The following is a 27,184-nucleotide window of genomic DNA, read 5'->3' on the forward strand; positions in this document are numbered from 1 at the left end:
GGTTAGAGTGATGAAGATCTATACTACATCGTGAAAACGTGCATTATTTTGCATAATATGATCATTGAAGATGAGCGTAATATTCTAGAAAATGAATGCAATGTAGCACTACTGCAAACTGTTACCACTAATACCCCATGTCAAGCGTCACACGATCCAAATCAAGAGTATGCTAAATTTATGTTGAATTGCCAGAGGATTAAATCTACTGAAACCCATAATACAATTCGTAATGATCTAATTGAACACTTGTGGTCTTGATCTAGAGAGTTAGATTAAGTTTTTATTTTAATATTAAGTTTTTATTTTATTTTTTTTAATGGCACTTACTGTCATTTAATGTCTTTTTATTTTAATAAAATTGTCTTCATTTGTAACTTTATTGCCTTCATTTCAATAATATATGTATTTTTTCATAGTAACATTGAAAAATTAAAATTATACTAAAAAATAATTAACATTACATTGCAAAAATAAAATTGCATTGAAACATAAAAAATACTCAAATTACATTGAAAAATAAATGACAAATACCAGTAATTGCAAAATTAAAAAATATATTCTCCCGTAATTATTCATCAGGAGGCATGGGAAAATAGTAATTTGGGTTGCTGATATGTGCGGACCACTTAGCCAAAATCTCATTTTTGCTCATTATGTAATACACTTTCGTCTGAGGGTCAAAATAAGAAATGTCTGTAGTCATTATCAAACGTTCTTTCTTTTTATCTTAAGTTCTCTCATCTCGTGAAAATGTTCTTCCTTTTTTATCTCAAATTCTTTCATCTCGTGCAATGCTGAAATCTTTTTTTTTTTCTTCTCTTTCAGTTTTTTTTCATTTCCTTCTCGGTAAGATGTTGGTTAAATGTCTCCAACAAATTGTTAAATTTGTGGACTTCAGTTTGAACAATTTCACTCTTCCGAAGCAATTCTTTTGTAGATTTCCTACCCATAGGCCTTTTACTCCTTGCAGAGACATTACCCTCACCGATTGAATTATTACCAACAGTTGGATTGTTACCAACACTTGGATTGTTGTCGTCTTCAAGAGAAATGCAGTTATCCATAGGGGATTTGGAAGCTGAATTAGGGGGAAACGGTGTATGTATCCTTGACTTTATTGTATTCATAAGAGTTACATCTTGCCACCTGATATTGTTTTGCAAGATTGACCAACAATGTTCAAAAGTAAAATGTTTGTTTTCATCTTGATTGTATAAAAGTTTTGCTTAAAGCATCTATATCAATAAAATATTAAATTAATTAATTAGTTAATTTTTATATGAGACAAAATTAAAAAAAAAAACAAAAAAAAACTAACATAATAAATAAAGATTAAATCTTATTATATTAACTTGAGACATCCCACTTGGGTGTAGATTTTCGACTTGCGCCAAACACTCACGAAATTTGTTGCAACATTTCATGATTACACCCCATCGAGATAAGATAGACACTTGTGTTCTTGCATGAGCTTGTGAATTCCCAACAACTGGGTCTTCAGTAATGTGACACCAAGCTCTACAAATTGCCACATCTTCTTGAGTAGTGAATGATTTTCCTCTCTTTGTTTTTGATGAACCTTCCATACTGATTGTGTTAAAAAACAAACAAACAAAAAAATTATGTAGATTAAAAGTTGTGTATTTAAATTGAGATTGGTTATTTATTTTTATAGGGAGTAAAACTATGGCCCTTTTTTTATCCATTTAATTTATAACCGTCAAAAATCAGTTGTTTCAAACTTTTCTGAATTGGAAGGAAAAAAAAGAGTCGTTGCTCAATTTGTATATTCCAATGATAAAAGAGCACTGTTGGATTAAATAATCTAACGATTCACGTTGTTGCCTCTCTTTGTCTCTCTTATCACTCAGTCTCTCTTCATTCTTGTTCATCTCCCAACTCTGCTCTCTCTCTCTCTCTACCCAACACTCTATCTATCTTATCTCTCCAATGCCTCTCCAGAACCAATTTTCATCTGTCTCCCTCGCCCTCACCATCTCCATTCTTCCTCACTCACTCTCTTCCTCTATGTCTCATCTTCTTCATCACTATAACCACAGGAACCACCAATACACCCACTGACGATCTCCAACCCTCAAACCCTAAATGTCCTTCTCTCTTCTCCAACCCTCTTTTCCTTCTGTCTCTCACCTTCTTCATCACTGCAACCACCACCATAACCACAAAAACCATCACCACCACAACCAATAGAACCACCACCACACCCGTCGTCGATCTCCAACTCTCAAACCCTTCGGATCCTTCTCTCTTCTTCAACCCTCTTCTCCACCACAACCCTCCATCTCTCACATTCTTCCTCTTCAATCTCTCTCTTCCTCTATTCTAAACCGCCAATCCCCAACGATTGAAATCCTAACCCTAACCAAAATGATCCTCTTTCTCCCTCTATTCTAAACCTCTTCTCCAACGATCCTTCTCTATCAGTGATGATCCAAACCCGAAACCCTAATGAAGACCATCCAAAGAACACAAAGAAGATCAACCTTCTCTGTCAGGTATGTTTTTTGATTCTGAAATATTGCTTAAATTTATTTATTTATTTATTTGGCTTAAAATTGCTAAAATTGCTATGTTTTTATTGTTTGGTGGTTTTTGGGTGAATTTTGCTTCTGTGTTTGGAACTGTTTGCTGGGAAGGATGATGAGAAAGAAAGGAATGGGCTAATCTCTAACCCTCAAACCCTTTGAATCCTTCTCTCTTCTCCAACCCTCTTCTCCACCACAACCTCTTATCTCTCACATTCTTTCTCTTTGATCTCTCTCTCACTCCGTTCTAAACCGCCGATCTCCAACGATTGAAACCCTAACCCTAACCAAAATGATCCTCTCTCACCCTCTTCGATCTATCTCTCCCTATAGTCTAAACCTCTTCTCCAACAATCCCTCTCTGTCAGTGATAATCCAAACCCAAAACCCTAATGAAGACCATCCAAAGAACACAAAAAAGATCAACCTTCTCTATCAGGTATGTTTTTTTTTTTCTGAAATCTTGCTATTTCATTCTTTTTTTTTCTTTTTTTTGGGCTTGAAATTGCTAAAATTGCTGAAATTTTGTTTTTGTGTTTGCTTTTGAAATTTTGCTTATGTTTTTATTGTTTGGTGGTTTTGGGGTGAATTTTGCTTCTGTGTTTGGAACTGTTTGCTAGGAAGGATGATGAGAAAGAAAGGGATGGGCCGATCTCCAACCTCAAACCCTTCGAATCATTCTCTTTTCTTAAACCCTCTTCTCCACCACAACTCTCCATCTCTCACCTTTTTTCTCTTCGATCTCTCTGTCACTCCGTTTCAAACCGTCGATCTCCAACGATTAAAACCCTAACCCTAACCAAAATGATCCTCTCTCTCCCTCTTCGATCTATCTCTCCCTCTATTCTAAACCTCTTATTCAACGATCCCTCTCTGTCAGTGATGATCCAAACCCAAAACCCTAATGAAGACCATCCAAAGAACACAAAAAAAATCAACCTTCTCTATCAGGTATGTTTTTTTATTCTGAAATCTTGCTGAAATTTCATTCCTTTTTTTTTTTTGGCTTGAAATTGCTAAAATTGCTAAAATTTTGTTTTTGTGTTTGCTGTTGAAATTTTGCTTATGTTTTTATTGTTTGGTGGTTTTGGGGTGAATTTTGCTTCTGTGTTTGGAACTGTTTGCTAGGAAGGATGATAAGAAAGAAAGGAATAGGCCGATCTCCAACCCTCAAACCCTTCGGATCCTTCTCGCTTCTCAAAACCCTCTTCTCCACCATAAACTCTCCATCTCTTACCTTCTTCCTCTTCGATCTCGCTCTCACTCCATTCTAAACTGTCGATCTCCAACGATTGAAACCCTAACCCTAACCAAAATGATCCTCTCTCTCCCTCTTCGATCTATCTCTCCCTCTAGCCTAAACCTCTTCTTCAACGATCCCTCTCTGTCAGTGATAATCCAAACCCGAAACCCTAATGAAGACCATCCAAAGAACATTAAAAAGATCAACCTTCTCTGTTAGGTATGTTTTTTGATTCTGAAATCTTGCTGAAATTTATTTATTTATTTTTTTTGGGCTTGAAATTGCTAAATTACTGAAATTTTGCTTCTATGTTTGCTTCTAAAATTTTGCTTATGTTTTTATTGTTTGGTGGTTTTTGGGTGAATTTCGCTTCTGTGTTTGGAACTGTTTGCTGGGAAGGATGATGAGAAAGGAAGGAATGGAGGAAGGAAACGGTTGGTTTTGGTGACTTGGCAAAGCTTGTGCCATATTTGACACAAGCTTTGGCATTTGCTAAAGATAGTAGCTGCCAAAACTTACCATTGAAGGTGAATTTCTATGAACTATTGCCATAATTAGGTAATAATAGCTTCAACAACTTGTTATTGGAGATGCTCTTAGGGTTTGAGAAATAATATATATACTTAGGTAGTTGGGTCATTTTACAAGAGGTTGTCCTTATAGATAAAGTATTTTAGAATGTGAATGCTTAACTAAAGAAAATCCAAAATTGAATTTATGAATAGAGTACTCTTTTGGGGGGTCATTTTACAAGAGGTTGTCCTTATGAATAAAATATTTTAGAATGTGAATCTTTAACTAAAAAAAAATCCAAGGGGCAAATAAGCCAAATAAGTCAAATAAATTATAATATAAAATTGCAATCAAATATCACTAAGACTTTTTTTAGTTAAACAAATTAAATAAGTTGACTTCTAAATGCTACCACATACACTAGTTGTAAAGTAGTTGTTGTTTTTTTTGTTTTTTTAATTTTTTGAGGCCTATGGTCAAAAACTTAGGGCTCATGCCATATTTAATGGGCTTGACTCAAAGGCAATTCATTTTTTGTTGACAAAAAAGAAAAAAAAAAATTTTGGCTAACCAAAAATAGAAAATAAAAAATATATATTTTCTTTAAAACAAACGGAGCTTTAACAAAGAAGTGAGGAAGATGAGTAATAGTCTTTAACCCATCGTCTAAAGGTTATTATAAAAAATTTATAAAGAAAATGATATTTACTGTAAATATAACAACCCGACCCTCATATATGCTTGTGATATACGTCCGTCCTTTATTCTGTGCTATTAAATGTCTAAACTGAAATTGTCCAAGGGAATAAGGTCAAGTAACTATGTTGTGATGCCTTATGAAATGAATTGTATCTATTAAGAAAGAACTGTATCTGTTATTACTAGAACGATAAAGTAGGAATTGAAGGCCTTACCGGCTCAATAAGCCAAAATTGATCATATATTTAGAACCAGCATAATTTTTAGGTAATATTAAGCACTTTTGTGAAATTTCAATTTTCGGATGTGTAAACGATTGATTTTCGTCTCATTCTCTCCATAAGGATATATATATATATATATATGTGACCTTAGCCATTTGACAAATCAAGGAACTCATAACATAACTTTAGACTTGAGAAGTGAAGGGATAGAGAAAGAAGTCCTCAAGAAGGTGAAGATTGGGCTTAAGGTATGTGAATGTTTGTCTAATGTCCACCTATAACCCTTCTTGTCATAAATTATGTGAAGATGTTTCTATGATCTTATTCCTAAGAGTTGGAATTGTGATGTTGTAAGTTTGAGAAGTAAATGGATAAAATGACCTTACCCTGCATGTTTGATTCAATTTGTAGTCCCTAAGAGAGACCTCACTCTATGTCTTCAATTGACTTGTTTGAATTCAAGGATGTGATATACTTTTATGTTATGAATTGAGATGTGAGAACAAGTAGGAGTCTTGTGAATTGGAGTAGATTTAAGTTGTGGATTTATGATTGGATTTGTTTTTACTCAAATGAAAGATGTAATTTGACCTTGGTTCACATGTATTTACATGCTTTGAACTTATATATTGGTAATTTAAAGCTAGATTTTGAGGCCCTAAACATGTCTACTAGGGGAAGAAATGATGCAAAAATTTCGGACTTTTAGTGCAGAATCGCCGCACGTGCGGGAACCTCAGCCGCACGTGCGGGAGTCACTGCCGCACGTGCGGGAAAATGGCAAAAATTTGGCTTTCAACACTGCAAAAAAAGCACGTGCGGGGCCTCAATGCCGCACGTGCGGGAGGTGTGCCGCACGTGCGGGAGATCCTAGCCCGCACGTTCGGCTCAAGCCAGAAAAATCGGGATGCTCCGTTTTGCATGTTGGGTTCTCTAATGTTGTCAAAACCTGCAATTTATGTTGTTTGAATGTTCGTTAATGTAATCAAAGTAAGTGAATCGAATGATTGGTTAACAAGGAAAAAGAAACTAATGTGATTTTCATGTGTACATGTGTGTAGGGAACACCTCAAAAGGAAGCGCACCGCCACAACACAGTGAGTAATAGTACTTCAATGTATCCCTATTCAGCATGTATTATTTATGATGATTGTGACCTTGTAGAAAGTATTATCGTACTACATTGATGTTATATCTTGACGTTACGAATTCCACTATTAAACTTGTGTTGGCATGAAATGATTGGTATGAAATGATATGTTTGCCATAAGTGATTTGATACGAAATTGTGGTTGTGAAGGGATACACACCTTATATGAAAACTTGTGACTAATGGAATGTAACAAGGCAAGTATAAATTTGTGAACCAATGTGGCTTAGTGCCATTGTGAATCAATGTGGCTTAGAGCCATTTGTGAACCAATGTGGCTTAGTGCCATTGTGAATCAATGTGGCTTACGACCATTTGTGAGCTAATGTGGCTAAGAGCCCCAATGTGAAATTATGAGGCCAAGGGCCGTTTGTGAACAATGAAATTATGAGGCCAAGGGCCGATGTGTGAAATATGAATAGCACTATGATGAGCTTGTGACTTAAACAGAACCAAAGGTTTATGTGATAAATTGTGAATTGTGAATCCAAGGACTCTTTCCGAATGTGTGGAGTTCTTAGGCTAGGGGCCACATTATGACAATTATAAACCGATTATGTTGTCCCAATAAGCCGTACAGAGACAGACTAATTACATGCGTTCAGCATTAAATATGTTTACAAGCATACTAGTACTATTATTCACTGAGCTTGGCTCACCCTATGTTATGTCTGTTTCTGTAGGTAATCAACCAGGAGGTCGATCCTAGCTCGGCATCGTCATACTTTTGTCAGCCTAGGCACAGTCAAACCTGGAGTCGGGACCCTACTTTTGTGGAAGTTGTTAGATGTTGACTCACACTTTTGTTATTGGCTTAAGTGATATGTACCTAATGACTCTGTTGTACCCCATCTCGGGGTTAGTTCTGTCTATGTCTGTAAATAACTAACTCTTAAATGTATTTTAGCTTTTGATGTACTTGCCCTGTAAAATGTTTTGATCCTGGCATGATTCAGTGGCTCAATGGATGTCATACTTTTTAGTTTTTATTAATTATGTTTTATAGCTTCCGGGCAGGCCCCTCTATGGATCCAGGCTACGTGTTATCTTCTGTCCAGGTCATGCCCAAACTTTTAGGGGCAAGTTTGGGGCGTGACAGTAAAAAACTCCAATTGTTCAAAACTGGTAAAATAAGGTCTCATTGGAACATTTGAAATGGGAAATTTCAATTCAACTATGTTTCACAACAGAATGAAAGCAATTTTACCCCTATTTCCAAATATTTTTCAAGTGGAATTGACCTTTGATAGATTTCAAGGAAAATTAAGCAGCTTTACAATTCATCCTTCGTTTGGAATTTTTTCCAGATAGTACCCTTTCTGCTTTCTGTGGAACTTAACCTGCAATGAAAATCTATCACAGTTTTTTTTTATTATTATTATTAAAAAAAAAAAGACGCTTCGTGAAGACATCATAGCATCTGTGAATCCTGACGTTAAAGTAACCAGTTGCCAACTATATTTAACCCAACCCAAATGAAAGGACCCATCACCGGGGCAAGATAGGAATGCACCATCCTTCAACACAAGAAACAAAGCCACAATCGGAGTGCACCATAGTCAGTTTCATCATCTGAAAAATAAGCTGCTAATCACGTCCCTCAGCAGTCGAGCCTTGCTCAACTGTGTGGAAGGAAGGCACCTTTTCACCCCATCACCACCCCGGTGGTAAAATCTATCACAGTTTGAACCATGGTTTCAGATGAATCCCAGTAGGGTTATTTTTCTACAATACAATAATAATAATAATTAAAAGAATCCTCTAAATTAAAAGCGTACACCCCTTTTTCTACTATGTACAATTTTCTTTGCAACTATTTATTTGGAGCACATACCATAGCTTGGATTATGGAGAAAACGACAGCCATAGACTCGCGATGCTAAACGACACATGCTAAAACTAAAACACACACTAGAAAGTGCATAGAAAACAACAAGAGGTGTTCATGCCACCCCCTAATCCAATCAAGACCCAATTCTACTCTCCCTCCACAAGTCTATGAAATTCCTTATGAACAACTGCCCTAGTTGTGCTGTACACCATACCTCTCTAAGACTTCTGGGATTTAAGCCTTCTGAGATAGTCTGAGGATACCTCTGGAAATGTCTTTGTGAACGAGCAACTAGAAGCTTGCAACCTTACCTGGACTTTATTCTGGTGGACACAAAGGGTTTCACACCAACGAGGACAACACAAAACTTGTTCAGTGTTTTTTGCCAGCTGAAAATTGATAACAGGAAAGCATAAGCTAAAAACGCCCATCCCTCAACTTCTCAATAATCAGCCTTTTTAAACTATTTACACTTCATATAAGTAGAAAATACATCAAACACTCACACGCACAAACAAACAAACAAAATAACCACCACTATAAAAGGCACCAAACAGGGAGACAACTTATGCCTAGGTAGTATTGTGAACAGACAATAGAGCACACTCAACAATGCTAATGTGCCAACAAAAGTTGCTCAAACAGTGGTCAGAAAATTAAGTGTAGACCATATTCTTCCATATATAACCCACATCCCACTAAATTTGTTATTTTTTCCTACATTACGTTTTCTAACTCTCTAGCATTTCCTTAACCCTAGAAATTGGTGCATATGAACAAGAATCACATTTGTCTCACGTGCAACTCAAGATAATGAAGCCTCATGTATACCTTGAAACAATGTTTCGAATCATGTGGTATAATATAACATAACCCACATATCCCATCAATCTCATCAGCATCCAAGTAAAATCTGACCCTATATATATATCACAATTTCCTGTAAAAGCAAAGACTTGAATAAAATTTGTTCCAGTAAAAGTCAAAATTTGAAATTACACCAACCAAGCAAAATGTATATAGTTGCTTCCCCTGCAAATATCTCATACTGCCTGACCTACCAAGAACATTATGAGTTGTCCCGAGTCCAGTGCTTGACACGGGTAACAAATACATACCTAGTCACTCGACGAAGTTTGTCAAAAAAGAAAGTTTGGTCCATTAGTTCTTTCACTGAATTCTAGTTTTGTGTCATCTTCAGAAAAAATACTTGTATCCAAACACTAAAAGCACCATAACAGACAAACCAGCAGGAGCAGCCCATACCCAGTAGTTGGTAGATTTTTTCCGCTTGAGAATGTCACGTGGAACCGACACTGGGCCTTTAGGTCGGTTTCTGTACCTGACCAGATTCTCCTTTCGGTCCTTGCTCTTTGATGGAGCTGACGCTTCAACTTTTTCATCAGCCTTTTCTGGTTCGGTAACCTCTGCATCTGCTTCAGTTGGTTGTTCCTCTGGTTCAGAAGCAGGTGCCGAAGCTCCAGCCTTCTTCTTTGCCTTCTTTTCACGATCCTGAGGTAAATTAAAAAGAAATCCCATTAGTTCAAAATTTGGACAAAATTGCTAGTTTACATAGGCCTTGTTTGGTGCAGCTTATGGGGTTCCTTATAGCTTTTTTTATTTTGAAAATTTTTAGTGTTTTTGGTGCAACTTCTGTTTACTGCTTATAAGGCAGAAATAGCTTAAATAAGTTCTAAAAAACTGATTATTGAAAAGTAGGGAAGGGTGTTTTTGGCTCTCTTTCTGATATCAATTTTTAACTTGCAAAAAGATGCTCCAAACAGGCCCATAATCTGGAAATTGAATAAATTGAACTATAATTTCCTTGAGCTTCTTTTCAGCCTCTTTCTGAGCTTTTATAACTGCTTTCGCAGCCGCTTTCTCTGCCAATTTCTTCTTCCTCTCCAACGCTTGCTTAGCTTTTGCAATCTCCTCTTCTCGTCTTATCTCCTTCAACTTCGCTTCATCAACTTCATCCCGCTTAGGTTTCGAATCTTTTTGTGGTTTTTCAGACACAGAGATTATCCCTTTGCCTTCCACGTCAATAGGCAGCTCCAAAGTAGTTCCCGTTGCTTTATCCTTCACTTCTTTCTGGATTTTGTTTTTCACTTCTTTCTGGACTTTTTCAGCAAGTGAGGTATTGTGTTTTGGAGCGGAAGTAGAATCTTCTTTTGGTTGTTTTACATTGGTTTTCGTGGCTGTCTCGGTTACAGAGGAAGACGGTGGTGCTTCCCGTATCACCAATGGCTTCTCATCAGGGTTCCTCATGCGTCCATCCCTGCTCAACTGCCGATTGTCCAATGATGCCAAAATTCTCCTCTCGTAATCATCCCTAAAAGCCTTATTATTGTTCCAGAGTGACATAAATTTGTCGACCTAATCAGTATAAGATAGAGAGGATAAGTAAATAAGTTAACCAAAACATAAAATAGCAATCTCATATCTGTCTTATTGATAAAGGACAGTTTGGGTCCAACAAACCTCCATATTGACAATTTCTTTAAGGGCTTCAATATCCTTCCTCGCAGCAAGGTCTCTGACCTTGGTCAAGAGTGTGCGACTTTGATAAAAGCAATCATTCTGAGAAACAGGAAGACATTAAGTAAAGATATGATCATTTATAATTTTTTTGAATTATAAATCATTTTACCAAAGCAAGCTTGAAATATAATACAAAAATGCTTCCCCATCTTAAATTGTCAAGAATCAAAGCAGAATGAAACAAACTGGGAACATGGAGGCAATATCATAAAAGAGAGAAAGTAATTAAATAACGATAACATGATACATATCAGTACCGGCAAAACGGTCATACATCAGTAAATAACGGCAGCATTGGAAATACAACATCCCAAAACATATTGACCGATATAATACGTAAAGATCAATATTTAAAACCGTATCATTAACATTCAAGTACCTCACAAAAAGATGAACCTTACTCTTTACAATGCAACCAACCAATGTAACAATGCAAGCTGTTACAGAATTTTACGAAAATCATAAAAGAATCTGTTTTTGTATGTCAGTGGTCCTATTGTGCATGGAGTGATCCTACTGTTAAGAGTTTCTCTGTCAAAATGACTTCCATCAAAATACAAACTCTGGTTCTACTCTTGCATTTTATTGTTTTGCTTATTTAAATCAACTTATAAGCAAAATTTTAGTTCCCAATTCTTCTCTCCAAATATCAATGCAATATCTCATTAATTTTCAAATTGGGTGTCCTTCATGAATTCCAGAAAACAACAAATTAAAAAAATATATGTTGTCTGATGGCAATAAGAATGTAATAGATAAAAATTAACAATTCCTTGCAGTTGAATACAGAGAAACTTACAGCTATGGGGTCTTTAATGTCATAAGCATTGTAAAGAAGTCAATTACATTATTACAGTACAATTTTCTTCATCTCCATTTCTACTATTTCTATATGATGAAGCAACAAATAGGTATACCTAGCAAAAATAATCTAACCAGCAATAAGCCCCAAAACCAAAAGTGTATACCCATTTGTTGAAGTGTATGGTGCTTCGTAGCTAAGTAATCACTTATCCAACTGTTCTGGGATTTCATGGTCTTTAATCTTTATTACAATCCCTTCTCACATGCTTGTTTATCGTATTTTTTAAGGTAATTTGTTAAACAAAATTAGAGAAGAGTTGACTCCAAGATGAGTACTTTCCACAAGGACTAAATTAAGGTACTAAACACCATAATAAGATACCATCCATCAGATTTTTTTTCTCTTTTTTTTTTCACTTGTTTCCTCAGTTTTCACACCCTTTTTTTTTTTCTTCTTATACTGGACGCCATACTAGGATACCACTCATCACTCGTTTTCTCACTAACTTTTATCATATTTTTTTCTTTTGTTTCCTCATTGCCAATTTGAACCTTCCCTTTCGATGTCACTGGCAAAGATTAGTTCATCAGTTCTGAAGAACCTGATATACTGTTCAAATATTAAGGTGTAGACACCCCATTTTTGACCGCCTTTAAGACTTGGACGCGACTGATGGTTTTGAAAGTTGTGAGGGTCGATTTCTTCGGCAAGAGGAGAGTCAAATCTCAACTTCGTACCCCTTTTTGGACCAAAACAATCTTGATCAAAAGATTTTAGATCTTAAAACCCTCTCTTTCAAAACGTTTTTGAAATAAAATTTTTACGATGTTCCGAGGCTCGCATTTTGTCAAATGTTGCGCTTTTCGGTAAACCGAGCAAGGACAAAGTGGAAATGAACGAAAGAGAGACGAAATCTTTGAAAAAACTTTCAAAACACCTTGCCTAGGGGTTTGGAGTTGAAGAAAAGAGGAGAAGAGAAAGCAAAACTAGTTTGGGAGAAGTTCGGCATGAATCCGGATAGAACCAAATCTACGCGGCTTCACCGAAACGGGCATAACTCTTTGCACAGGAGGAATTTTAATGCGAGGTTGGCGCCATTGGAAAGCTAACTTCTGGGGTTTCAATGTGGCTACATGGCAAACCAGAAAATCAGATGGCCGACCAGCTTTTTTGGTCAAAAGTGGTTCAGCATGAATCCGGGAAGGAGAGAAAACATCTGCGCGGTTTCACCGAAACGGGCATAACTCTTTGCACAGGAGGAATTAAGATATGAGGCTACCACCGTTGGAAAGCTTACTTCCGGGGCTTCATTTTTCACTCAAGAATCTCCTAAGAACAAGTCCGGGTGGGGGAGGTTGAAGTACGTTTGGACCGAATCTGCATGGCTTCACCAAAACTGGCATTACTTTTTGCACAGGAGGAATTTTAATGCAAGGTTTGCGGCATTGGAAAGCTAACTTCAAGGGCTTCATGGACGACCAGCTTTGGAGCTTAAACCTTTTGACCCCTGGTCGGCCGACCAGGGGGAGTGGCCGGCCGGCCACTTGAACTGGCCGGCTTGCTTCTTGCTTTTTGCCCTCTCTGAATACTTTACAGCTGTGCCAGTTGGGGGGCATTTGGTGCATCCTCCATACCCGTGTATGGAGGATCTTTGAAGCTTCCAAGAGAAGCTTTGACCTCTCTTCTCTATAAGAGAGGCCCTCCTCTTCATATCTAATGGTTAGACATTTTTGCTTAAGGCTTATAACCTCCCTCCTCCATTGTCACTATTCCAAGCTCCAAACCATAATCTTCTTGGTCCATTTGTACTACAACCCTTAGCACCACACCTCCATCATCCATTTCAGCACCTTGGAAATCATTTGCAGAGGTTGAAAGCTCACCAACTTGGTCCAAAAGCTGCTGGTGGTCGGCTCTTCAAGGGTAAGTGTCTAAATCCCTTAAACTTGCATTTTTTTGCTTCATTACTGTTAAAATCCACCTACTCTCCACCTACTTCACCCACTTAAACCTACTCCACTAAACCTAACCCACTACACCACTACCACCTCACCTACTCCACTAAACCTAACCCACTACACCACTACCACCTCCACTTCACCTACTCCTTACCTACTACACACTCACCCTCTTCTATATATAGGAATCATGAATCATTGTAATAGATATCAATATAAATCAATCAATAATACAATTCTCTATTTCTCTTTATACATTAAATTTCTACATGGTATCAGAGCAAGGTTAAGCACTTAGTATTTTTCGTTTCACCGGCGGGCGGCAACCTCGCCTTGGCCGCCCGCCGGACCTCAACCTATTCTGCTTATTTTCTACACATACCTTCCCATCACTGCCTAAATCCTCTCTCTTGAGGCCAATGTGAATTCCTCTTCTTCATAATCTGCACTAACTGTGGCATCTTTTCCTGGGGCAAACTCTGTAACCCAACACTCAATCTATGCTTCTCCTCCATGCTCATTTGCCTCTTGTTAGGATCCTTCGCCTTCGGCTTTGGTTTGGGCTTCGCCACAGCCTTGAGCTTCACTGCAGCTTTCAGCTTCACTGCAGCCTTCGGTTTCAAAGCAGCTTTTGTCTTAGCCGGAGCCTTCTTTTCCTTTTTCGCTTTTACAGCCTTCGGCTTTGCAGCAGCCTTCGGCTTTGCTTCCCTCTGGTGGCTCCCCAGGTTCCACCTGAGCTGCATGATTCATTTATAGCTGCAATTGATAAGGGAAGTATTAGAACAATGCCCAATAGAAGTATGCCAGCTGCTCCTTACCCTACTCCTGGAGCACTATTAATAGGTGATGCTTTCAACATGCGTCATCCTTTAACTGGTGGAGGAATGACTGGAGCCCTATATAAGGTGTTTTGTGCATCTCCTGATCAAGCAAGGAAGGAAATGCGTGAAGCATGTTTTGATTATTTGAGCCTTGGAGGTGTGTGTTCAACAGGACCAGTGGCTTTACTCTCTGGTCTAAATCCTAGCCCATTGAACTTGATACTCCATTTCTTTGCTATAGCCATATATGGTGTTGGCCGTCTCTTGCTACCATTTCCTTCCCCTAAGCGCCTGTGGATAGCAGCTAGATTATTTTTGGGTGCATCGGCTATCATTTTTCCCCTCTTTCTCTCACATGGGCTTGTCCCCTCTCTCTCCTCCGTTTGATTTCAAAATCCATTATTTTTATTTATTTTCTCCAAACCACTTTCCTTATTTCCCCCATCTTTCATTTTGATTTCAAATATATTTTTATTATTTCTTTCTTTATTTTTCTTTCACATTATTTTTTAATCTTTTTCAAATTCCATTCATACCATATAGCTTTGCACACCAAACCATCTTTTATTCATCTCAGGGATCAACCCCGATCACATTTTTAACAAAAAAAAAAAAAAAAAAAACAACCACAACAACACAAACCACAACACCACAAGATTTGTTTTCTTTTCTGCAGACGGCCACCCACCGACCTCACTTTTTCGCCTATTCCGCCGGTCTTTTCTTCTTGCCTCCGTCCTGGGCGGCCCTTGACGGTGTTGCCTCCGTGTTTCCCACTCCACTGGGCACGATCACTCCACCCTGCTCCTCCACTACAGCATATGGCGGACCTCCAAATCGGAACATAACGGTGGCCTTCCGCTTCAGCTCCTTATTTTCCGCCTTTAGCACACTTATCTCTGCTCGCGCATCCTTATACATGCGTTGGAGCAGAGCCAGTTGGGCGTTTAACTGCTGCACCTCATTTGTCCTACTCTGCAGCCGGTGCGACAAGTTTGTGACCGCAGTCATAGTTTCAACACAGGACTTCAATGTATACTGATTAGCTTCAATATCTGTTTGCACTGCCATTTTTTGCTCCACCGACCGCATCGGAAAGTTCAACGGAGCAAAACCAGAGGTGTTTGGTTGAGGTTCACAGGCCACCGCACCAGTTATCTCTTTTGTTGACTCGTTGAGGTCGGGAAAGAGAGTGAGCAGACCACGGGAAGAAGAGGCTATGTTCTGGGTAGCTGAACGGGAAGAAGAAGCCATGTTTTTGGGTTGCTGAGTGTTTCAGAGAAGGGTTGGTTACAGAATGTTACAGAGAACGAAGAGGTTTCAACTGGTTTGTTATGCTTCCAAGCCTCAGACTTCGCTTTGGTTTATAAAGACAGAGACGACGAGGCCGACACGCGCTCTGTCAATCACGTGCATCGCCGCGTGTCAGGCGCCCCTTTTGATGGCTCGACGCTTTCTGTCGGGCACGTCTTTTGATGAAGTGGGCGCGCCTTTTGATGGCACGCCTTTTTATGGATTGGGCACGCCTTTTGATGGCACGCCTTTTGAAAGAATGGGCACACCTTTTGAGGGTGCGACTTTTTAAGGGTCCGACAAGACTCTGTAAACTGTCCCGACATTGATTCCGGTTAGCTCCTTCATGGGTCCGACAAGACTCTGTAAACTGTCCCGACATTGATTCCGGTTAGTTTCTACAAGGGTCCAGCAAGACTCCGTAAACTGTCACCACAACTGTCACAACATTGTCTGCTACAACGGTCCGACATGACCCCATAAACTGTCTTCTACATCGGTCTGACACCGCCATCCAGTGTCCTCTACACCGTTATGACACCACCATACAGTGTCCTCTACATGGTTATGACACCCCCATACAGTGTCCTCTACAATGTTATGACACCACCATCCAGTGTCTTCACCAATGGTCTGACACGACCATACAGTGTCTCTTATCCTCTTTTATTTTTATGTATTTTCTTGTTTTGTTATTCTCTCCAAACTCAAGTTGGTTAGTTCCTATCCCCCTTGAGTTTGCGGGGGGCTGTTAAAATCCACCTACTCTCCACCTACTTCACCCACTTAAACCTACTCCACTAAACCTAACCCACTACACCACTACCACCTCACCTACTCCACTAAACCTAACCCACTACACCACTACCACCTCCACTTCACCTACTCCTTACCTACTACACACTCACCCTCTACTATATATAGGAATCATGAATCATTGTAATAGATATCAATATAAATCAATCAATAATACAATTCTCTATTTCTCTTTATACATTAAATTTCTACAATTACTTAGCTTCACTTGCAAGTATTTCTGGGCTTTGTCATAAACTATAAAGTGTCATATTTTGAGCTCCTCTTAAACTTTGTTTAAGGGCACTTTGCTGTTTGAGGTCATCTACTTCCCCTTACCCTCTATCTCTCTTTTAGGGCTATTTTTTACATCATACTTTAGCCTTACTTGTGAACATTTTCGAGATTTGTTATAAACTGGAAAAAGTCTTGTTTTGAGCTCCTCTTCAAGTTTGGTTAAGGTCCCATTTCTGTTTAGGGTCATCTTCCCCCTATGCATGCTTCATCTCTTCATGATTAAGGCTATGCATTAGAGCACTTGCATTGGCCATGGTTTGGCCTCTTAGCCACTGAAATCCAGTGGATTTTCAGTGGCTTAGATGCATTTTTGAGGGTCAAAATTAGAGGGGGGTGACCCCCTCTCTCCTTGTCTTGTTTGGGGGTCTTTTGGGCCTTCCAAAGGGACCCTATTTTGCATGCATCGAAGTCATGTTTCAGGCCTCATTCTGTGAGTTTTGGGGTCTGCCTTGGGTCTGTCCGGGGCCCTTTTAATCATATTTTATATCTATAGTGTATGTGTAGAACAATTCCATTCAAGGCCTTTTGAGGGGGCCTTTCATCGTATGCTTCCTTGACTGATTTCAGGGCCAATTTTGTGAGTTTTAGGGTTGTCATAACTCATTTCCAGAATTTGTTTAGTCATGATAAGTGTCTATCTTGTATGTGCTTAACAACCCCTTGAATGGCCTTCCAAAGAAGCCCCTCATTTTTGCATGCGTTGGCTGCATTTCAATGATTATTTGGGCATATTTTGGCATGTTTTGTTCACTGTTTTTGGCTAGTTTGATGAGATCTCATGCGCATCATATAGTTGTAATGCAACCCATACTTACTAACCAATGTTGCATGCTATTTTAGTCCATCATGTTAGCATCTTTTGGCCATGCTTTAAACTGAAAATGTACATGTTTTGAGACTGCCTTGGCTCTGTCTTTAGACTTCATGATCAAATAATGCTTGCTTTGTATACTTGTGGTTCAATGCATTGGACTAGTTTTGAGTTTCGGGGCTTATTCCATGCATCGGGTGCCATATTTCTATGTTTCGGGATCATTTAGCATCATATTTTAGTGCTGAAAATTACATGTTCATAGGCCATCTTTCATCCCTTGCCATGCTTTGGTAAAGTGGCATTTGATGCCTTAAGTTCGGTCCTCGGTATGCGTGCATGTGTGCACGCATTTCGATTGTCTCATTTTCATCTAATGGCCACTGATGTGAGTGTGGCTGAGGTCCACTCATGTTGGTGTAAGTCCATCGTGCATTGTGTATGCCATTTCAATCCATAGCATTGCGTATGCTAGGTTGCATCTTAGAGCATTGTGTATGCCATGTTACATCGAGCATTGTGTATGCCATTTCATAGCATTGCGTATGCTAGGTTGCATCTTAGAGCATTGTGTATGCCATCTCATTTGCATTGTGTTTGGGATAAGAGTTAGCCCGAGCACGGAAAACGATGGACGTTTCATACTCCGAGTGACAGAACGTGTCTCAATTCCCCGTCACCGATACTCCGGATTACCCGTGATGGAGTTTAGGTTTTGTTGTGTTTTCATGTGCATTCATCTCATATTGAGTCGTGCAATTCGGCTCCTCGGCCATTATGCATCAATATGCGTGATTGGTGGCACGAGGATCGAGGACTACACTCCCTGAAGAGTAGTCATGCATACATATGTGAAATACTTTGCCATGCCCCTTTGTTGCTCTCTGTTGCAGTAAATCAGAAATCAGCGGCCTTCTGGAGCGTTGCGCAATATTCCGAAAACAATTGCAAACAGAGGCGAATCGGGATATCGCAATGGATTTCTGCGCTAGGCAACTCAAGCATGCATCTCCCATCATTCGGAACAGAGCTGAGGCAGTCCATAGGCTTGTATGCTAATTTACTCGCTTTCCTAGATTAATTTGTTAATTAATTAGGGTTTTGTAATATTTAATTATTCATTTCGGACTGTACTATTTATTCGGACTGTATTATTCTTTCGGACCCTCCGAGCGAGGGCACAATTGTAATAAGTGTGCGTGCGTGTGATGTATGTCTTCCAACCCCACGTCTTTCTCTCTTTTATTTACCAGCTTATGATGGTTAGATTAGGGCATGTTTCAATTAACATACAGTATGATAGCATGTTTGCATCATTCATCTGTCTTACATCCACCGGGCTTGGCGCACCATACTAACTGCATTTGTATTTCAATTCCAAGTTGAATACGTGTTAGCTGTAGCATTTCATATGCCATCTTAGAATAGCCGAGCCTATCTTAGTTGCATTTTGCATGTGTTGCATTAGGCACTTCTATATATTTAGGATCATACATGATTTCTAATCAGCTTCTGTTTTGGCTTGGAGTACCAGGTAAACTTTTATGCTTTAGCATCCTTGCATGTGTGTGAGTGACTGCCATGATAGCATGCTTACCATGAGACTATGTGCTTATATGATGTAACTGCCTGAATGCCTGTGGTGAAGGTTGGGTTATTTGGATTGGAACAATTCATTAAATACGAGTTTTAAGCACACTTGATAGTGACAAAATCATGTTTTTCTAAGCCCACCCGAGGGTGGCAAATCCACGTCTTAGCCTACTTACGAGTAGCACCATCAAACCATTTTCAAATAAACAAACATGAGATGTTTTGTTCCAATTCAGGCAACCCAGTCTATACTTGTATGATGTGCGCATCACATAGTAAATCTAGGCTAATAACCGGAATAAGAACACATAATGTTTTCAAAATTAGATATCATGGTTAGTAGAGGCCGATCTTTGATCGGGCGAGCGGGGGTGCTCACTAAGTGACCTTCCCCAATCGTACCCAAGTTCCCGAGCCGAGGCAACTTTGGTGATGACGGACACGTGGCCTTAGGCAACGAGTCAGGGTTTCTTAAATTTCCCAAAATAAAATATTTAGGTGGCGACTTTGTATTTGGCAAAGCGGTCCATTTTGACACTTCTTTCAAAAAATATGTTTTCAAAAACGATTTGCCGGATTTGGACTCTTTGATGATTCATCGGTCTTGCATTGCACTCTGCGAGATTAGATACAGGACCGTGACATTGAGTCCTGAACTATAGTGAGCCCAATGAACAAAACGGGGGGGATTTCCTCCCGGGACGTTCGGGGACGTTCTACATAAGGGAAGGAGAAAAAATTATGAAAATAAAATAAAATAACATATAGGTTCTTTCCACCACATGCTTGAGAAACTTAATAGTAAAAAAAAAAAATTAAAATAACTTCATTTTGTATCCAGGATTTATGAACTGCTAATAATCTTCAAAATCCAAATAAATCATTAAGTGTATCCCCTTGCAAATTGCAAAATCTTACTTGGGTCTGTGGTCATATGCATCAATTATACATAACGAATTGGACAAGAAGAAAAAAATTTATTCTACCAATTCAAGTCAAATTTAGTTAAATTACCCATAAGGAATTGAACCAGGAATGCATGTGAAGGATCAATAGTCCATAGGTACTGCATTTGCAATTGGTGTTAACATAACTTGACTAAATGGATGGTTAATTTTTTCTTTTTTTGGATTTTTGGCATTCACTTAATCCCGTCCCTATAAAATTTATTATTTATCAAAAAAGATTAAAAATGTAGGGAAAGAATGAGTTCCCATACGGTTAGTGCCACTTTAAAGTGGGATGGAAGACAATCAAAGATCCTCATAAATTTCCAAAGTATCTAGTATATGCTACCATCATGTTACTTCCATCATTTTCTTAGCTGTCACAATTTTCCTTGGGCAAAAAGTCATAATGACATCCACTCCCATCTTTCCCATTTAACAACTCTCTCATATAAACATATTTGATATTCCTTGATTTTTTAGTATTTTAAATTAATCTAAGGAAAGACAAGACCTGGTTATCATAAAACGTGATGAAACTTAGTCCATATAACTATGAAAAATCAGTGGGCAATACCCAAGTAGCAGGGGAAAAGGCTGTCACTGACTCACTGGGCAATGAGCCAAAGGAAGAAAAAAAGGGCTAATCTCAGCATCAACCACAAATCCCCCCCCCCCCCCCCCAAAAAAAAAAAAAAAAAAAACATTGATGATGATAAGGAAGTTACATAACAGCTCAGTATGGAGTTTTGTAATGGGAGGTAGGGCAACAACTCCCATTACAAAATGTCTTTAATCACGCACCTAGGAGACTTGAAAAATAAATTCTCTTGATTTGTATCGAACATATTTATTAACATATACATGCAAATACCTATACATATACCAGTGGCCAAAAGAAACAAATAAATAAAAGTAAATAAAAAAAATAAAAGCAGAACAGAGAAATAAGAACTTTCATATAGCTGACTAAAAATGCCTCAGCCGCAACATCAATACTTGCATTTGATAAACTACAATAGCTTATTTATTGTGAGGATGATTACTCAACCAAATGCAGATTTCCTAACACAAAAGTGCCCAAGGATCCCTGGTTATTTCAAAATTGTTGTCTAGGCATTGGTCAGAAACAAGCATCACTGAAGAGGTAATCTTATCCCTGACTATTTTGAAGAAACAATTAGGGCTGCAAAACAAACCAAGTACTCAAGCTTGACTCATGTTCGGCTCAAAAACTCATTCGAGATCAGCTTGTTATGTAAGCAAGTAAACTGGGAACACATTTTAAAACTCGTTAAGTTTTCAAGGTAAGCTTGAACAACCTACTATTTGGCTCAATAAGCATATATGCACTATAAAAGATAAATAAATAAATAAACAAACTACTCGAGCTCAACTCATATTCGGCTTGATAAAAGCTTGTTTGAAACTGACTCGTTATATAAACAAGACAAGCTTCAACATGTTTCGAAACTCATTAAGTTTTCAAGCCAAGTTTGAACAACTTACTACTCGACTTGTTTGCAGCCCTGGAAACAATTTAACTATCCCCACTACCCCAACACTAAGGAAAATTAACAAACAGATATTCCACAAGATAGTAACACAAATTTAACAAAATCAATATTTGTAATAATATTAAACATTGACAAATAAACCATAAAGCAGTTCTAAGTCCAAACCAAAGAAAACGACAAAAAGTTGTATTAGAAAATAAACCAACATACCCCCGCATTAAGCTGTTGCTTCAAATCAGAAAAAGTTTTATAAGCAGTTTTATATTTCTCTGTTGCCGCATCCAGCTCATCGGCTAGAGAATTAATTTCTTTTTCTAAGACCTCCTTTTCGTCAGTAAGTTGCTTAATCTTGGCCTTAACTACCTGCTGTTCCTTTCTAACTCCATCCAGATCAACTCCCATAAGCTACAATGCAGCCACTATTAGCAATAGCAGATATGAGAGTAAAGGGAGTAGGATGACATGAATAAAGAGAATTGTCTTACTTTAACCTGGTCCTGAATGACATCTTTTTCACCCATCGAGTCTTGAATCTTTGCCCTCATAGCAGCATTAGCAAGTACTTTTTCCCTTGTCCCTTCAAGCTGTTTAATTTCCTTAAGGATTTTCTTTTCCTCGGAAAGTGGAATACTTTCATGTTGAATACGGTATTCCAAGCTCTTGATCTGCATTTAACAATTACCAAGGAAGGATATAAAAGCAAATACAACGAAACACTACAGCTTTAAATATGTAATGGTAATTTTTCATTTGAAAATTAGAAAAGAAAGGCAAGGAGTCCCTGCAGCACAAAACTTGCAAATGAGTTCAAACGATCCAAAAAGCTAAATATTAGAAGCTTACAAGATAATTAAGCTCTTCCTCAGATGAACATATACCAACACCTTTCTCACGATTGACACTGTTTGTGTTACGCAACTTGCCCAGTGCCTCATGCAGAGGTTCCATCTCTTTTCTCTTCCCATTCACGATATTCCAGTACTGCCTATTCTCATCGTTCAGAGGCCTCATTAGCTCAATCACCCGACTTCTCTCTGCCTACAGAAGACAGAAAATAAATGCAGTAAAGTCAAACAATTTATAGATATAAGAATGATTGTTGGCCAGGGCTTCATTCAATTAACTCACACGTTATTTTGATCAAATGTTGACTCCAAATTCTGATAAAGAAATATTAATTAATAAAAAACAATACTCAGACAACAGATATCGCATCACAAAAGCAACTTTAATGTTGGTATTTCAGAAAGAAAAATATTAGACTCAGAAGTTAAGTGATTAGACTGCCAATTAGCAAAGACCTAGCTGCATGATCCAAGCCAACTAATTGAAGATAAATATTTGTTATAGTTTCCAATTAATCATATAGTAAGTTCATGGTTGTTTTAATTGTACAAATAAAAGATCAAACTTTTTTGTGAACAATGTTCAATTTTGTCATTTTTTATTTCTTAACAGCTAGTCATTCAAAATGGAATTGGAAAAAGCTCTTGAGCTTTGAATGTGTTAACCATGCTTAACCTGTTTAAGTGCATATACATATGTGTGTGTGTGTAAGATTGTCCTACATTGATCTCCACTAGATGCATGCATATATAGAATTAAAATGAAAAGATACTATTTTTCTTTGAAAACCAACAAAAAAAATTGCATACAATTAACACACTCCAATAAACCATTCTATCATCTATCACCAGCTTGATTATTATGAGCTTCATTCAAGGATAACAAATGTTACAAAATTAGTTTAAAATAAAGTTCAGCATACCTTTTTAGCCCAGAATTTGTCACTAATCTGAAACTTTGCTTGATTCTTCTTTTGCTGGTCCTTATCGGCCAGCTCCACTTTGGCTTTCAGTTTTGGGTCCTCATATGTTCGATACTTGACCAAATAAAAAGAATGGATCTGCTTAGGTTCAGGCCATTCATCACCCACATCCTTTGGGAAGTCAGCCACAGGGATGTTGCTTCCTTCTCTATCAACCGGCTCATCCATGCCATGTGAACCAAATTTTATGGGTTCATTAAGCCCGGTTTCCTGATTCAATGTCCCATTTTCCTTCTCATGCAACAAAGAGCTGTTTTCTTCACTCCCAGATTCCACAGAAACTGGCACCAACTCAGATTTCACAACCTCCACGTCCATATTTTTCCACCAGAAGTTAACCCACAAACACCCTTACAAGATCCCGATTCCTTAAAAAACACACAAATCAAGAAAACAAAGAAAAGAAAAACGCATTCAATCAATCAAAAACAGTTTGAAAATCCACCAACAATTAAACAACTGTAAACTGTTGGGACCCATTTTTTCACTGCGAACAAATGATCGAGCAGGATCTATGCCAATCGCCTTCAAACTAAATCAAGAAATATAACAGGCCAAGAAGCTCTAGATTTTTTTAATCTTTCATCTAATCACAGATCTTAGCTCAGAAAAACCGAACAGGTTGATCTACAAACCATTTACTAATACAAGATTCAAGATATCATTCAAAACTATGAAAGAAATAAAGAAAACACAAGCCAATTTAGACGAGATTGCACCGTGATTAAACAAATACCAACAACCATTCAAAAAAATTCAAGAGTACATACACAAGTAGATAACGATTGATAGAGATATATAATTGCACATGCATTGCATATATCTGATAAACCGATTGACTATCAAAAATGATTAGCGATGTGAAAAATTGATCTATCGCTATCCTTATCACCCAACATCAATACAGTCAAAACAACCAATCAAAAAGATCAAATCTTTCTACAAACAAGACCAAGTTTTTCAAAACCCAGCTCAAATTACTCAAAAAACAATTAATTATCATCTACCTCGAAGCTGATATACCGCAATCCAAATCACCCAACATCAATACAATCAAAACAAACCCCATCAAAAAGATCAAATCTTTATACAAAACAATACCAAGATTTCAAAAACCCAGCTCAAATTGATCGAAAACAATTGATTAGAATCTACCTCGTGAAGGATCGAGATCGGGAATGGATCGAACAAGAAAACAGAGAGCAAAGGGGCAAAATGTCAAAAGAAAGGAGAGAGAAATGGGAAAGAATTGAGGATAAGAAAGAGAGGCAAAAATGGAGGAAACTATAAATGGGGAAAAAACAGAGTGGGAGGAGATTTTCAGGAGACCCGTTTGACAGAGAAGAGGTAAAAATATGGGTCAGATCTCAGAAACGACTCTCTTTCCCATTTAGAGAGAACGGTATTTGCTGCAGCTTAACGATTTTGACAAAGTAGGAAATGTTGACTTTCTCCACCTTAATTATATACTTATTTATTAAGTATATTTATTTTTAATAAAATTTAAAGTAACAAAATAAATTTATTTATTTATATATAATTTATTTATAAAACACATTTTCCGCCTATTTTTTCACAAACAAATGTAATAAATTGAAACGGTTATGATCAATGGATCAATTTAATTTTTTTTAGAATAATGTTTGGGATCCCCTTTTGGGGTCACCCCCTCACCCCCCTTTGCCACGTGGCAGGTGGTGATTGGAGGAGCAGGAAAAAAAAGAAAAAGAAAAAGAAAAAGTAACCAATGAGAGAGAGAGGGGGTCAAAGGGGGTGGGGGAAAAGGGATGATGAATCATTACTCTTTTTTTTTATAAATGATATAAAAAATATTTTGAATTATCAAAGCATGACTTATGATAGAGTCAATGAGCCTAAATATGACGCTGAATTTTAAATTTGAACTTAAAATAAATCTAAACTGGCAATTTATATATAAGGTGGTAAATGAGACAATGGAATTTGATAACAGATTTAGAAAGAGAAAGAGAAAATGTGTGTGAAATAAAATAAAATGTTAATATATTTTATTCATATTTCATTTATTTTTTTCATTGTCCTTTTTAAATTCATTCTTAAATCTCTCAATCAAACATAACATGAGGTTAGATTTCATATACTAAATGGCCGTCAACAGTTGAATCTAGTAGTGAGATTTTTGCAGATGGTTTGAAAATTTATATAAATGAGCAGTGCTACACTTTATTTTATATCATATTATGTTTATTATTTTATACGTTGACATTATATTATAATTAATATATGAGTGGTGAAATTTATTACACGAATGTTATACTGATACATAAAATTATAAAACATAATATAATTTAAAAATAAAATAAAAGTAGATTTTTATCAACACACCCATAAATTTTGCATAGGTCTCACATCAAATGATGGCTAAGAAAATATATTTTTTAAGTAATTTTTTAATTTTTTAATTTTTTTTATGACGTGAAAAATAGTATGTGTGATTTTTTTGTTGACTTTTTTGGTTGTGCAAGAAAATTCAAAAAATTGGCGTAATATTTTTTCTTTTTATTTGAAATTCTCATTTTATCCTTTTTAGTTGTATGAAAAAAGTTAATGTTAAGGTATGTTGGTTTTTTTTATATTGGTAAAAATTACTTTTTTTAGATACATGCCGAACATGTTGATTTATCTTTTTTTAGATAAAGTATGTCAGTTTTTTTACCCTTTTCTAGATAAAGTATATTGGTTTTCTTTATAGTGTATAGATATTTATCCAGCCATGTAATAAATTGTTTAAATATAAATTTAAGAAATTTATAAACTTTAAAATGTATTAAAATTTAATTTTATTTATTTATTTAACGAGCTAATATCAAATAAAATTTTAATAAACTGAACTCAACTAACTCAATTTTTGCAACTAGTGAATCTACAAAAATCAAAATAATAATAAGGAAAAATTACTCATAAATCCTATTTTAGTAAATGTTACACTAATTAGACCTGAATGTTTTTTATTAAACCATTTAGTCCTGATTATTTTTGGTATAATATTGTTATTAAATTTATTATATATCATGTTTACCTTTTTGCCCATATTTTGTTTTGGTTTTGATGTTTTCCTAGCGTTTGTTTATTAAGGATATATTGTAACATTCCTTTTTATTAGGAGGGAATTTCGTGGAAGGCGTGGACTCGTATGGAAGTGTAGGATGTTTCTGTTATGGTGTTCTTGCTGAGAACGTTGTTTTTGGATCTTTGATGGTTCGTTTTATTGGTGTGTTGTTCGCGTGCTGCGGTTTGATTCTTAGAGTTTTTTTTCCGATTGACGTTCGTCCAGGTTCTGGTGATGTTAGTGTTTGTGTGACATCCCTGGTCTGTATTATGCTAATTGGTCCTTAAGTTGTTTATGGTTATGTATTTAGCATGGTTTTGTATGCCATTATGTGAAAATATGTGGTTTTGAATTTCTATCTGTTCACCGTAGGAATATCTGTTTGATTTTACCGCTTCGGAAATTAAATTGGAGGCCTTATCGGCCACAGAACCCGAAATTGATTACGCCGTTGTGATTGGCATAATTTTTAGAGCCTACGGTGAAATTTAATTGAAAAATTGATTCGGGTTAGATTAAACCGATTAAATTGATGAATTAGAGCCCAACTACTTTATTATTATAATCTTGGCTTTAGTGGATTTTGTTGTCAAGCTTTAAACACTCAATCTCTCCCTCCCTAGCCTCATTTTGACTGATATTAAACTCAAAGAAGAGAAGAGAGGGCCGGTGGTAGAGAGA

General features: G+C 37.2%; 1 protein-coding gene and 1 long non-coding RNA gene across 4 annotated transcripts; one reads left to right on the plus strand and one right to left on the minus strand.

Annotated features, from left to right (window-relative positions):
* Positions 1–1,802: 1,802 nt before the first annotated feature.
* LOC114299665 (uncharacterized) lies at positions 1,803–7,371 on the plus strand. 2 transcript variants are annotated; one of them, XR_014336442.1, is made up of 7 exons: positions 1,803–2,519; positions 2,661–2,988; positions 3,170–3,500; positions 3,678–4,011; positions 4,192–4,319; positions 6,290–6,325; positions 7,062–7,371. It is a non-coding gene; the product is annotated as an uncharacterized LOC114299665 (long non-coding RNA). The 2 variants fall into 2 exon arrangements; XR_014336441.1 differs by lacking the exon at positions 4,192–4,319.
* Positions 7,372–9,145: 1,774 nt separating this feature from the next.
* On the minus strand, positions 9,146–24,883 carry LOC114299655 (proton pump-interactor 1). 2 transcript variants are annotated; one of them, XM_082879891.1, is made up of 7 exons: positions 24,571–24,883; positions 23,356–23,783; positions 22,431–22,625; positions 22,073–22,252; positions 21,798–21,992; positions 10,691–10,789; positions 9,146–10,585 (listed from the first exon to the last, which is right to left on the minus strand). In XM_082879891.1, exons 2-7 carry the CDS (start codon positions 23,731–23,733, stop codon positions 9,959–9,961), a joined length of 1,674 nt encoding a protein of 557 aa, XP_082736017.1. In that variant the 5' UTR covers positions 23,734–23,783; positions 24,571–24,883; the 3' UTR covers positions 9,146–9,958. The 2 variants fall into 2 exon arrangements, with proteins under 2 accessions (XP_082736017.1, XP_082736018.1); XM_082879892.1 differs by having other exon boundaries at positions 24,423–24,847.
* Positions 24,884–27,184: the final 2,301 nt, after the last annotated feature.

The sequence above is a fragment of the Camellia sinensis genome, chromosome 7, assembly GCF_055761805.1.
Source record: "Camellia sinensis isolate YWXY chromosome 7, ASM5576180v1, whole genome shotgun sequence".
Lineage (NCBI taxonomy): Eukaryota > Viridiplantae > Streptophyta > Magnoliopsida > Ericales > Theaceae > Camellia > Camellia sinensis.

Excerpts from the sequence above, each read along its gene's own strand:
- LOC114299655 (XM_082879891.1), bottom strand. The coding sequence starts at position 23,733 with ATGGACGTGGAGGTTGTGAAATCTGAGTTGGTGCCAGTTTCTGTGGAA. Across the intron at positions 10,790-21,797 it reads AGCAACAGCTTAATGCGGGG|AATGATTGCTTTTATCAAAG; the intron begins GTATGTTGGTTT and ends CCTGTTTCTCAG. Across the intron at positions 10,586-10,690 it reads AAGAAATTGTCAATATGGAG|GTCGACAAATTTATGTCACT; the intron begins GTTTGTTGGACC and ends TATACTGATTAG.